The 14,339-nt window shown below is 38.4% G+C and overlaps 1 protein-coding gene across 9 annotated transcripts in view; it reads right to left on the reverse strand.

The window, feature by feature from the left end:
* The window catches only part of LOC108148627 (tropomodulin), a 52,268-nt gene that overhangs the window by 6,491 nt on the left and 31,438 nt on the right, over positions 1-14,339 (reverse strand). For 6 of the 9 annotated variants that reach the window (XM_041709181.1, XM_017275730.2, XM_017275736.2 and 3 more), the window contains exons 2-5: positions 1,559-1,711; positions 977-1,489; positions 660-911; positions 60-207 (exon numbers count right to left, since the gene is read on the reverse strand). In XM_041709181.1, coding sequence (XP_041565115.1) covers positions 60-207; positions 660-911; positions 977-1,489; positions 1,559-1,711 — 1,066 coding nt within the window. Of the gene's footprint in view, positions 1-59; positions 208-659; positions 912-976; positions 1,490-1,558; positions 1,712-2,327; positions 2,457-11,949; positions 12,255-14,339 lie in introns of those variants that run through there. The other 3 variants (XM_017275737.2, XM_017275732.2, XM_017275735.2) reach the window with 2 other exon arrangements.

The raw sequence follows: 14,339 nt of genomic DNA on the forward strand, positions 1-14,339 counted from the left end.
GATCGCTGGGAGTGGAAGTAACCAGCGGGTCGGGCTGCCAATCCCAGGGGTCAACTTACTTCTGTCGATGTTGCGCTGCAGGTGAGCGGCCACTCGGTGGCGGGCGTCGTTGAACTCCAGGTGCAATCCGAGGCGCAGCAGCGACGAGTTCTTCTCCACCAGGTCGGTGATCTCCATCTCGATCTTGTTGCCCAGCACCGCAGATCGCTGGTGGAAAAGGAAATATAAGTGTTAGATAAGTTTATGATAACTATGTAATGCCATTTGCTGGGTGGATGCTGTAATTTAAAAAACAAAAATTAAAAGATTTTTAAAAACCCTGAATATAAACACATTAAGTACAGTGTTAAAAAAATATAGAAAATCCAATTCCGAAATTTAATTTAGGTTTTACCAATTTGAAATGATTTGTTATGAAACTTTGTAAAAAAAACTTTTCGTAAATGTCTAAATTTGATATTACTTTTTGATGATCCGTAACTAAAAATAAATTAAATTTTATGCCATCGTTATCATAAATCAAAGTTGAATGTGTTATTATCTTATATTTCACCTACAGCTATGGCATTGAAATCTTTTTTTAATGAGCCATACAGTTTCTATTAGTCACGCTCCAGCTAAGGGCAACACATTATGGGGCAACTGAAGAGCCCACTCACCTGATTGGAGGCCCTGAACTCCTCGATGGTGTGGCACTTGAGCAGGGCTTGCACCAACTTAACGATCACGGGCGGACTTATGAAGTTGGTCTCGACGTTTAATACTCTCAGGGTTTTGCTCTTCTCGATGGCCTCGGCTAAAAGGAGGGCTGTCTTGTCGGTGAGGCCGACATTTGTCAGCGAGAGGACTTCCAGATGTTCGTTCTGAGGCAGTGCGGCAAACAGTTGCTCGAGCTTCTCGTCTGAGATGTTCTGAGTAGGTAGAAAAAATGCGTTAGTAAGGATACAGAATAATGGTCAAAATCCAAGGGCAAAACCTTAATGTTGTTCAAGTTGAGGTCAATCAGCTTGGAGTCATCGTCCTTGACCCGCTTGATGGACTCCTCCACATCTGTGCTGTTTGGCGGATCCATGGGGAAGAGCTTCTGCTGGGTGGACTTTGTGATGCCATCCCATCCGAGGCCAACGGGCTGTCCCTTGTTGAGCAGCGAGGCGTGGTACTGGTCCTGGTTCATCATCGAGTGGAAGCCCAGGATGGCGGCCAGATCGATGATCTCCTCCTGCGTGGCATCGTTCAGGGCATGCTCGTACTCCTCGCCCATGTCGATGGCGATCTGTTCCTCGGCCTCGATCTCGCGGGCATCCCTTGGCGGCGGCACCCACTTCTTGCCGCGCACTGTGCCCTGGACAAAAGGCTCGAATTCCGGCTGATCGGGTGTCTCGATCGCCTGCTTGTTGATGTGTTCGATCAGCTGCTTGCGGTTTAATGGCCCAGTGGCTTCCTTGGTGCACTCGTAGCTGTTACGCTGGTCTGGCGGCAGGAAGTTGTCCTATCAAAATAATATTAAAGGAACAATGAGCTAGGGAATTTTTGAAATTTTTCGCAAAAAGATACTCACATCGGGATCCACTTCTTTGGCCAGTATAGTTATCTCTTCAGGCGAGAGCTGGGCCAGCAGGCTCTCCACGTCCACATCGTCATACTCACTCAGGTCCTTGCCATAAAGTTTGGCGGGGGTGGTGAGCGTAGTTGTCTTTGTGGTGGCTGAAGTCTGCAAGGAAAAATATAACATATTAGTTATCATTTAAAATGGTTAACTTCTCATGTGGTTTGTTACTCAAAAATTTACAAGGAAGCTTAGGATATCTTTTTAATAAATTTCATATTTTCATAATTTATTTCAAATAAAATACAAATATAACTCTAAGGCTCAGTTGATTTTTTAAATGCTCTTTACCTTTCCAAGCAAAAATATCATGTAAATGTCTTAAAAACAACTAAATGGGCTTTTAAATAAATATTGATTCTAAATACTAATTAATTTGATCTTCAGGAAAACCTATTTAGTCTAAATGCCTCATTACAGATATATGGAAATTATCCAGCCAAACTGTAATTAATTATTTAAATGCTCAATTTAATCTCGAAGCACATTTAGTTTGATTGCCACAAGTTGTAGGTTGATTTCTCAAGAAAATATTCACAAGTGAGAATCGGTTAAGATTGCACTTTAATCGCAGGGATTTGTTCCCATGCTTTTGCTCTCCTTTTCCTTCGAGTAAATGCCATTGTTTTCACTTTTGCACTATTTACTTTCCGTTTGAGAGCGAAAGTTCAGGGGTCTGGAAAAATGGGACTTTCGAGGTACTTAAGGCTACTTTTCGCACATTTTTCTGCTTGAGCCGTAGGCTTACAGGTGGCTGCGGAGCACGGCGCTTGACCTTTGGCACCGGGCGCAGCTTTATCTGCTGGAACTCGGCCACCGGCAGGGCACTCTCCATTATGTGGTCTCAATATGTGTCACAACTGCCAATCGATACGGAATTATGACAAGATGCGGAATATGGCCAATCCAATTATGAATGCACCGAGGCGACTTGCAGCAGCAATCAGCTTTCAGCCGGAGACTTTTGCGACTTGGGACTGGGTCTGCGTTCCACCACCGACTGACTGGCAAGAGAGACCCACCGAAACGCCAGACCACCGCACCACCAGACCACCGAATTAAGGCGAGACAACGGCAACCACATCGAAAGCAGCAGAAGCGAGAGTCGTGCAACATTTGCTCGAGCTCGAGCCAAGCCAAAGACAGGCTGCAATCGCTCAGGCCCAGCCAGCCACTCAGCCACTCAGTCATTCAGTCAGTTAGTCAGTGAGTCAGGCGTTCAGTTCAGCTCAGTTCAGTTCAGGCCAAGTTAAGTCGAGTCACTCAGCCAATTGGCCCGTAGAGTTGCCAATGTAAATTAGGCATACAGGCAAAAAACTAAGGCAACGAAAAACACAATTAAATCTTTTTCACAATTCCAACTTTCAATATTGTACTTTCAAATCGCTTGGATGTAATTAGCTCTTATAATTTGTAACGATAATTAATAAATATATAGTTGTTTAATTTTTTTAATATTTCCCACACAACTAATAACTATTATGATGTAAATTTATTACAATTTCCCCAAAATAAATTGTTCTAATAGTAAAAAAATCTTATCTTATTTTACTAAGGGATTAAAATATTATTTAAAGGTTTCATATGCTAGGTTTCTTTTACGTTTTTTGATGAAATATACACATTTTTTTCCAGTGCAGTCGGCGGGAGACAGAGGCAGCCAAGTGTGGCATGACTTCTCCGCGGTGGTGTCTGCACTTAAACGACTTCTCAGTGGGAAATTGTTGTGCAACTTTGCCAGATTTCAAATAAATAAGTCAACAAATTGTGGCCCATAAACAAGCCGAGCGGAAGTTGTCGAAAAGCCACGAAATCGACATTAGACACGGAGGGAAAACAGTCAAATAGATTTACATAGGGCAATTGTAAGACTCGAAACTTGGAGGGCGGAATAGATGTTCTACCTAAGCGTGACCGAGTAGAAGGGGTATTTAGTGCAGGCAAATCAAGAGTCGATTGAAAACTGGTTTCCACCGGAGGGCAGAAGAGTGTCAAGGAACCGCGACGGACAATGGCCATAAAAGCGGGGCTTAAACTCCTCTTTGCCCGGTCGTTTACTTAGTGCTTTTAACAGGAAACCGGTTTCGGCCACAATAGGTACAGCTAAGCCACCATCTCGACCAGCAAGTACTAGCAAAACAAACCCACAAATGGCCAAGTTTGGACGCGCAGATGACGCTCCCAGATATTGTACGTGTATCTGATGGATACAGCTACCCAGCTAAATGCCAGCCACTGACCCACTTCCGAGTGGTGCCCCTCTGCAACTCTCCGCTGCGATTCGTCAGCGGGGGCGGGCCACCAACCACTGGCTGCTGCGATTATGTCAGCTTCTAACGCTTTAACTTGGAGTCAATTGTTGACATTTCAATTGGGGGCAGCTTGATTCATGGCCCAGGCAGAACAAACACCCGCAATGACACAGCAGCGCAGAGAGTCCACTCCATGCCACAACTCGACTCGAATCCAATCCAATCGAGCTGCTGAAGGCCTCTGGAGGTGGAGCAACTGTAAACTCTAGAATCATAAAAAGTAATTGCAAAAATAATTGAGATCACGGCACTCCGGAGACACTCCGAAACGCTAGAGAGCCAAGCAAATAAATTCAAGCCAAAACAAGAAATTAAGTCCATATTTTAGATAGTAGAAACGTGGCGAACACTTAGTTCAAGTGGAATAAGTGATTCACCCCAGCAACATTAAAAAGGTTTAAAACAACATTATTATAATAAAATGTTATCATTTTTCAATAGTTTTAATGAAGTTGTTTGACTTAAGACAGTATTAAATTTTAACTTATCAACTGTCGAGAAAAATTTTTTAAAAATGCACACAACTTTTGATTTATGTACTTATTTCTAAGTTACTAAAATACTTTTCCAATTTTAATCTTGCAAAAAGATTGGTATATTTTTTTGGATATAAATTTAATATTTTAATATTTTAGTGTAGTTTAAGGTGCTACCTGATTTAACATTCTCCTCCAGAAAAAGAGTAGACCTGTTCTTGATGCCAAAGTCAGCCCACCATGCAAATTCGCACAGAAAACAAGACGGGAAGGTGCCGCCTGCCGAAATGTATCTGTCAGATACGAATCGTCAACACATTAAACTCTTAAAACTGTTAACTGGCGTGCATCTGTCAGTGGTTTGAGCTGAGAGCCAATTAGAAGTTTCGATGCGCATAAACTGTAAGCCTCGAGATTCGAAGTAATGGAGTGGCAGGCTCATTAAGTGCAACGGGCCTTTGAAACGGTAGTTCGAAATAAACTAACTTACGAGTAGCACTCCATATTTACCGCCCACCGCCTACAGGTCTCTGTCATCCGATTTTATGCAATTACAAAGTAAGTGGTTGTCAAGAAAAAAGTTTGAATTGAATAGAAAACAGCTTCTTTGCTTATGCAACGGTCTGAAGGTTCCGTTAAAAACATCTTCAGATACACTCGAGTTTTCTTAATGCATTTGCATTAAAAGTATAAAATTATATATATAACATAAATAGAATTATTAATCTTTGCTTACTTTGAGATGTTTATGGTTTATTGCCATATATGTCAAATTTAATTTATCTAAGCTGTAAAATCTATTTAATCCATTTTAAAAAACAAAAGAGATGGGTAACATTTCTGTATTGATACAAAAATAAAATACTGATTTAATATTTAATTTATTATTGAAAAACATCTTTGTACTATTTCTAACTGGTATTGGTCTTATTAATTTCTGTTTGGCAATTTCAAACAGTGACACAAAAAAGTCTTTTAGTCTTAAAATATAATTTGATTTGAAATGTAAGAGCATTTTACCAAATTTACTATTAACTTTGTATGGTATAAATATAAATTTTAATACGTTTCACTATAATTTAAAGCCACACATTTCAGGTACCAGCTTTCGGCTTGGGTACAAAAATATAAAAATCTACTCCGACAATAGAATACCGTTAAAACCCAAACCCAAACAGGAATAAATCCGGCTTAAGACTACACAACAAATGCTCCTGGCCATGTGTGACCCACAAAATTGGGCCCGTGAGCGGCTGTGCGAAATGTGAAACATGTTTTTCGGTGATTTGCACAAATGTATCTTGTATCTGACGGATGGGCGGTAGTTGGTGGTTGGTGGTCACTGAATGCGAAAACGGTCAAGGTGCTTAGACGATTTAATTAGGCGGCAAACAACAACACAGATTTCCAGCGGCGACAAACAGCAATGGTCACGTTTACAGCGAAAAATTTCACATTGCCCGCGGAGCGGAAAAACTGTGGAAAACCAACAGAAGCGCTCGCATACAAAAGTTTTGTACATGAAAAGTTGGTCGGACACGTCCCAAAAGCAGGTAGAAAAATGGTAGAAAAATGGACCCGGCTAATGACCAACTGGTGGAAATTCGCGTAGGAAGCGAGGGAAACAGGCAGGGAAATTGCACTTCGCGAGCAGGAAATTTCGAGCAAGAAACGTTAATTACATTTGCGACCAGGTTCGCTTTTATGGCCATCCGATTCCGACAATTAGTCGCGTGGAAAACCAGAAACCAAAGGTGAAAAGATGCGTCCGATGAAAATGAGCGTCGAGTGTCAAGCGAAAATGCGTAGCTGGGGAAATTACATCTCGGATGGGAAAAAGTAGGAAAAGCACTTGAATTTTGTTATCGCAATTGCACTCATATAAATGGGAGATCTTTAAAATGATGTACGTTTTCCTAAAAACTGAAGTATTTGATACATCATAAAATAGTTTTTATGTTTACTTCAAGATAAGTATATTAGCTTTGGGAATAGGTTTTAAAGTAAACGAATTTTCATTTACCAGTTTTACCTGTTTTCCCGTAGGCACATCCCAACCACAATGCATTTGCTTAGCCATTGATAGATTGTCAGCTTTGTAAGCCACATAACTTTATTCCCATACGTTTTATTCCTTAAGGGTGAAAAATGTTTTATTGCATTTTCTCCCGGCGGCGCTCCCCAAAGTGCCTGCATAGATGTGAAATACGCCCAGGCACTTTGGCAGCCTCTGGTAAGATGGAAAAGAAGTTTTTCCTTCTAAGCCAATTCCCAGTGCCAGTCAATTGCATATTCAGTGAACACGAATATGCTTTTTATATGGCAATATTTTATGCAATTTGCATGCCACCAGCAGGCAGCTGAAAAGGAAGAGGGGCAAACGGGCGTGCCGATGGGGAGGTCGACCTCCTGAAAGTTGAGACCTCTGTTGGTCAGTGCGAATATTCTTATTCTGCCTTCAGTCAGCCGTTTCAACTGCTGAAAACTGAGACGTCGATAGTTCCGTCTCAATGCACTTGCATTTAAAACAAGTGAACGTGGTTGAAAAGCCAGAGATTCGACTGAAATATACTCTCGAAATTAAAATTATATACAGAACAGCAATCAAACACTTCTCTTTACACTTATATACATATTTTATTGTTGGCTTTTTAAAATACATTTTTTGACATTTCTTTAATTTCTTCGTCTGTTATCTATGTTCAGTTCTCTCTGGTATTATACCAAAAGATTCTAAATACATTATAGTATTTGATCGACTAAATTTATGGAAGTTGCCCCAAAACAACTTTATACACCATCAGAACCCAATATACCCAGTTCCTCTTTATATACAGGGTATAGACCAAAGTCTCTGCCGCATCGTTGCAACCAGAAATCTCCGATATCAAAGCGGTTAGGAGGGGGGGAATAAAGTAAAGAGGAGGAAGCACTGGGGTGCTGGCAGAAACTGACAGTTGGCATGGCCATAGAAAACATAGAAAACTTGGCTGCAGTGCAGGCAACTTTCCCGATCTAAATTGAATCCGCACATAATGCACAGATGTCGCCAGAGTTGCAGGGGGAAAAAGTGAAATTTGAGTAGCAGACGCATTTAGACAAAATGAGAAACGTGCGTCGCATTCTCAGTTGGAGACTGGGGCTCATCAATAAGATGCCCAAATAAGCCAGCCACCCAGCCAGCCAGAATAATAATAAATTATGGTCTTCAGCCCGTCCACTTAGTCCCCTTAAAAAGTACGCAAATTTATGTAGTTTACATTTGACTTTGAATTTTAAAAGTGCCTTTTGCACTGGGTCACGTTTCGGCGAATGTTTTTGTGTCCCGGAATGTTGTAAATAATAGGGAAACCCCTCATCATTTCCCTACGTCGAGGCGTTATTTTTTGGGAGGGGTAATGTGACAAACTGTCATCATGATCGTCAGCCAGTGAAAGTTGAGTGGTAGACAAATTTGGATGTAAATTAAATAAAAATTCATGTAAATTTTCCCTTTTTCACTCGGTTTCCCTGGTTTGGGGTCTTTGACTTTGTGTATATCTAAGCGCTGGGAAGGTGGCCATAATTACCATTTGTTTACACACTCCCTGGGAATAGTTTAAACAATCAGTTGCAAGTGCAGCGAGTTCGGTGACCCCTGAATCAGAATTTCCACTATGTGGTAGTTTTCCAAATTAGAAAATTCACTAAATGTAGATTGCATGCGATTTTTGTCGCCAGGGAGCACGCGATTTCTGGGCGACTAAAAACTCCACCACCAAAAATCCCACATTAAAGTGGGCATGGCCCACCCAGTGTGGCATGCAACAGTATACATATAAATAAATTACCAAGTCAGTCAGTCAGCATGTAATAAACAGTGCCAAATTAAATTTGCTGATGAAATGTATCGCGTTACGTAAGACATGAAATTCCCACACATGTCAAACTTTAGCTATTCATAAATCTGTTATGAGCTGCATTTGATTGCACTACATCTAAATATTCATGGTATTGGTATTCATGAGAAAATCTGAAGATAATTATTGAAGCTAAGTTTTTATTGATAAATTTATTTGGAAAACTTTTATGGGTTTAGTTTTAATTGCATTTAGAAAATACAAAATTGTTAGTATCATCCAAGCTAATTAAACATGTTGCATCAAGTTTATTTAATTAATTCGATTAAAGTACTTTATTCGTTTTCTGTTATTTAATTTAATTGAATTACTCGTCAGAATAATTCCCTTAACATTCCCCACATACATTACCGCTCTTTTTCAAGCACTTTAAACTCCCTGGTCATCTACCTTCCGAATCGAACTCACCTGCAATTAAAAAGCGAGGAGAACAAAATGCATTATTAAGTGAAAGGGGAAAACTTTGGTCGTAAACAAAAAAGGCAATGTCAGATTTATGTATATTGTGAGCAGATAAAATGCGGCAGCTGAAAACTTTCCCAGAAGAGAGGTAACACAGTAACAATACAGGACAAAAATCAAGGAGTGAGGCAGAGGTAATTACATGAAAGCCACGCAGAGAAAATTATGTGAAAAGATTAAATTTGTAAGATAAATTGGAGTGGCGGGCAGGTCTTTTCGTGTCAGTCACTTCCCAGGGAATCATAATAAATATATATATGCCTGCTCTTCTGCTGGGGCAGATTTTGATGCGAGATTGGAGAGATACAAGGGCGCATAAAATAAAAAAAAAAAAAAAAACGGTTGCGGTAATAAATGAAAATTATGCAAAGTTTCAGCCGAATGATGAAGTAATGCCCATCCAAGCCAGAAACGGTTAACGGAGCGTGTTATAAGGCCAGAGACACAGTCTCCCAGACTCCCAGACATCCTGTCTCAGATGAGTAAGTGGAAATTTATGAAAAAGCGTAATGCTTGGGTAATAAATGTGGGCTGCTGGTCTTTGCCAGCTGCACTTCCACGGAACTCCCAGAAGTTTTAAGACGGCGGAAAACCCACAAGCTTGTTTTTCCTTCTTGTTAACAACCAAAATCTAAGTGGACATCAACTTACCGAAAAGTTTGCCTGACAGTTTGAGGGACGGAAATTTTTAAAAGCTTTAATCGTTAGGCGACGATATTATCAACTTTGGCGCTCAGCACTTAGATATAAACCCTTATACACATATTTAAGTATATAGAAACGATGGGGTGCTAATTGAACAGAGCAGGTCGATTTCGCTTGGTTTAATACGCCGGTTGTGTGGGCATAAAGAAATCAAAGTATTAGCACAGCACTTATTCTTTATGTTTTAAAACTCAACCGACGATTCTGTCATGTGTTTTATGTGTCATCTTTCTGTCATCTATTTATAAGCACACAGTAAGTCTCTTTATTGTAAAGTCCGTTGTAAATATAAATTATTATTTGATAAGCGATTCAGCATAACAACGGATGCTCATTGAATCGATATAAGTAAACAAAGGGTGAGTTTATCAGGTGTACGTTTATTGTACTTGAATGTACTGATAATAATTTTGTTTTATGAGTAAGCTTGTCATTCAAAACCTTTTATACAATGCAAATTTTATTATACGAAAAAAGATAAACTGATAAAACTGAACGTATTTTTTTATTTCATTAATAAATTTAGTAATAAATTGCTTATCTATCTTTTTGCCATTTTCATTTTAATTATTGTGATAAATTGCATTTCCTAACCATACTTATTAAAACTAACAAAATTTAAATCAATTAAAAATAATACAATTTATGTTTATTAACTTTTTATTATTTATAGTTTCCCATTCATATTTTGTTATATAATATAAATTGACCGATAAGGCCCTTACCCCTTTTACACTACCGAAACGGACTGTAGATTTGTTGTGGATTTCTCGATGGGCAAACAAGTTTAATCTTTTTTTCCCGCTTTGTGGCTACTGATGGTTTTTTCTTTCGTCAATTTTCATGTGTTTTGGCGTCAATTAAACGACGGAAATGAGCAATTTTATGTTGGCCGACTTTGCTGGTTTGGTTTTTTTGTTATTTTGGTTTTCGTGCCCCTATTCCGGGGCTGAGAAAAAAGCTTTTCATGTCTGCTTTGATGGCTGTCCATCCGTCCACAAAAAGTAAACGCTAAGCAGAGGAAAGGCGATTAATTACTCAGCTCAGCGAAGTTAAATGCGCTTTTGACGCCCACGACGGTTTTCTTCCGGTTTTATATGTAGTATAGAAGAAGGTTGAAGGGTTTAAAGGGTAGAACTCAGTTTAATTGGGGGCAAATGAGAACTGGGATCATACCACGCGTTTAGGTAAAGGGCCAACGTTCAAAAGGATAACTTAATTAGGGAAATCACAAATTCATAAGCGGATCACGGGAAATTAGCCCTACCTACCAAAATTAAATCCCTCGGACTTAACCATATTTTACAATTTGCTTTACCATCTCACAATGTGGTTTAAGTAACAAAAGGGTGGCTTTATGTTTATTAAATGCAATCTGGTGTCATTAAAAGGTGTGTTCATTTGCAGGACATTTTGATCTCTTGTGGCTATGTCCTGAAAAATATCTTGAAATGGCACATTAAATATGCTTAATTATTAATCAACTTTTGGTGGCCTGTCATTATTGAACTGAAGGGTGAATTTGTTTCAGCAACGAAAAAGGAAGGCAATTTTGGATGGTACCAGTTTATACAATATTTAATCAAGAAATATTTAACATTTCTCTATTGTACTGTTTTCATTAAAAAAATAATAAAAACAAATTCGCAATCACGAAATAAATTTTTACGGAGTCGGATCTTACTAGATTGAAACAAATTTATTTTTAAATAGCATAAAGGTTTTAAAAAATTTTAAACTATTTTATAAACAGTAGGAACGTTTTTGAAAATTTTGTAAACAAAAAACTGTAGAGACTGCTTAGATCAACATATGTAATTAAATGCTCTTCTTCTAAGGAAAGATTAAAGTAATTAATCTGGTGTGTAAAAGATATAATACATGGCCGGCCAAAAAGAATGCTTATCTCGCACAACTGGTTTTACAAAGGGTTTATAATCTAAAAGGTGGGAATTCGATATCTATAACGTCATTGCTGGGAAATGAGTAACTCGATATGCGAGATAAGGTCGCGAAATGTCGGTAAACGAACATAAACAGCTGTTTCAGCACGAAAAGGAAATTTACCCCGATATTATATAAAAATGCTAAATATGCTTAAATTGAGACACAAAACAAAAGACACAAAGAAAAGAAAGCTGTGCGATGACATAATAAAACTATTAAAATTAGTGAGTTAATGAATGGATGAGGGAATCAATAAATATGGGGGGTACGAGGTAAAAATGGGGTTGAAGTTGAATGACAAAAAAATGTTTGATGACGAAGAGAGATACAATGAGAGCGGAGAGCGCAAACTCCAGAACTCAAAAGAGAGAGACAAAACTGACGTAATCGTTCGGCGGAGATAGAGAGTGAGAGAGAAAACACCAGCAAACAAAATAATTTAATGAAATGAAATCATTCAAGGCAAACAGCCCAAAAAAAAAACATCAATGAAAAAACAATTTAAACACTTGAGCGGCAACAACTATTACTACACCACTAACCTCCATTGTTGTTGCTGTTTTGTTTTTGTGACTTTGTTTGAGCCTTTGGTTCGCCGTTAGCTGCCCTTTGTTGTTGTTATTGCACTGTTTTTGGTTTTTTGACACGCACTAGAATTTTTTTGCTTTTGATTTTTTGGGCGTGACACACGAGAAACACCGATTGAAAACCGCTTTTACTGACAGAAACCCGCGTGTTTGGAAATATGTTTATCTCCTGAAGCACACCAACAATTGCAGCTAGCGCAATTGTTTAATTGCTAGTAGTTTAATGCTAACTGACGAACAAACTTTATTTTGCAAAATAGTGGATATATCTATATGTGACCGTTGCGCTGTGATAGTAAAAACCTGCCAAAAAGGTTGGGAGCGGTGTTATTTCACCGTTATCGTCGAATGGTCACACTTGGGGCTCTTGCTCAAACCAAGCTCAGTAATGTGACCGCGGTTTTCAAAACCAAGAGGCTTTTAAATCATAAATTTGAACCTACTAAGTATACAAAACAATAAATTCGGATTTATTTTCAATTTACTAACATTAATTTCATTGTATTTCTTTTATAAACTTTATTTTTTAATCAAGTAAAATTTTTATTTTTAGCATATTCAATTATTAAAAAATTAATTGTTGTTGCTGGCGGTAGATTTTTAGGTGAGAGAGCAAGATAAAGAGAGTTTAAGAAAAAGAACTGTGAGTTTTGTATGATCTGCAGTTTACAGTTTGAGAGCTACTGCTTTAAATGACCGCCAAAGTTCTATTGCCACTGGAAATTCAAAAATATTAAAAAAAATAATAAAAAACTTAGTTTGCGTAAAAAATTAGCTTACATTTTTATCAAAGTGCTACTGATTTTCAAGGTTTTATTAAATATAAGTTATAAAAACACAATCTTATAGTATTTTGTTTCCTATTAATGAAGAAAATAATTACAACTCATATACGTAAGCCCCAGAAAAACCCATTACCTGCTACCATTAAGTCTCAATTTCGCTTAAACCTAAAATGACAAATTTTCCATACGGGTAATTTTTATGGGCACAACATAAAATTAAAATTGCCCAGAATGCACGCTATAAATCAAGCGGCTCGTCCAAAGAATCCAAATGCGACCATTTCCGTCCTGCATATCATTTTCATTCTCGTTTCATTTTATCAATTTTTCTTGTGTAATTTTTGAGCGAATTGCGTTAAATTAATTAGGGTACTGGTAAAGGAGGGTAAGGAGGGGTGAAAGGGCAAGGAAAAAACTTGCGCGGCATTTCCATAAACAACAATAACAGGAGGTGCTGCATACTTTTCAAGAGGAAATGGCGAGCGGTAGCGGGTTAACCACACTGGCAAAAATGGAGGAAAGAAATTTTCAGAAGAATATACCTTAAATAAAATTTCAGTATTGATATAGGAATCTTAGGCTATCACTGTCAAAAAATAAAAGAATTTTTTACTTTATTCGGAATAAATTGTTCTTCGATTTTAAGTTAGACTTTTAAAAGTAAATATAATAACATAACATAAAGCCAATACTAAAATTAAACACCTTGTGTTAGAATATAATAAAAATTTAAATCGATATTAGCCCCAGATAGGTGAATTTTTTTTTGTAGTGTAGGGGGTCAGGATGCGTGGCAGCAAGGGCAAAACGTGATGAGCAGACAAATAGAAGACGTCATAAAAATGCCATTGTAAGTAGTTGAGCTTCCTTTTTTTGGCTTTTGTTGGCATTGTGACAGGCGGTTTCTGTTTTTTTGTTGTTGTTGCCATCGTTAGTTGTTGTTGTTGTTGATATCCTAGCAGACTGTTATCCTCATTGCTGTTGTTGCTGCTCTGGCAAATCGACAAAAGGCACGCAAAGGAGGCAGAAACTCATTTCACTTGTGTCGAAAAGATAAATGCGAAGCGCTTAAAAAAGCAATTACCGCATAAATTGCGCTACAACGCGGTATGGCATATACCCCCTCCATCCATACCCCTCTACAGTGGGCACTCCCCTATAGTATACCCCCTCTTTGCTTTATGCTTTTTGTGCACAGGATGCGGCGCATAAAACTTGCTACAAAAGACAGTCATTCCTCGGTGGCTTTCTCACAAAACAAATGTTGGCAACACGCGAAAAACATGCAAAATGCATTGGGATCAGAGGAGGGGTGAAGAGAGGTAGGGGTTTTGATTGAGGGGGAGTCCAGCTTAATTGAAAAATCAATAGTGGGCTTTAACCTCACTCCCGTTCACTAAACTCGTGTAAATCAAGTTAAAAATCGCAATCAAAGCACCTGAAGCGCAATAAAAACTCATTAAAACGAGCCCCCAAAACAGGGGAAATGGGGGTGGGAATGTACTGAAAAAATATGTATTAAAGGTACAAAATAAATTATTTACTATCTGTATTTACTAT

The sequence above is a fragment of the Drosophila elegans genome, unplaced genomic scaffold, assembly GCF_018152505.1.
Source record: "Drosophila elegans isolate 14027-0461.03 unplaced genomic scaffold, ASM1815250v1 contig_476, whole genome shotgun sequence".
NCBI classification, from domain to species: Eukaryota; Metazoa; Arthropoda; class Insecta; order Diptera; family Drosophilidae; genus Drosophila; species Drosophila elegans.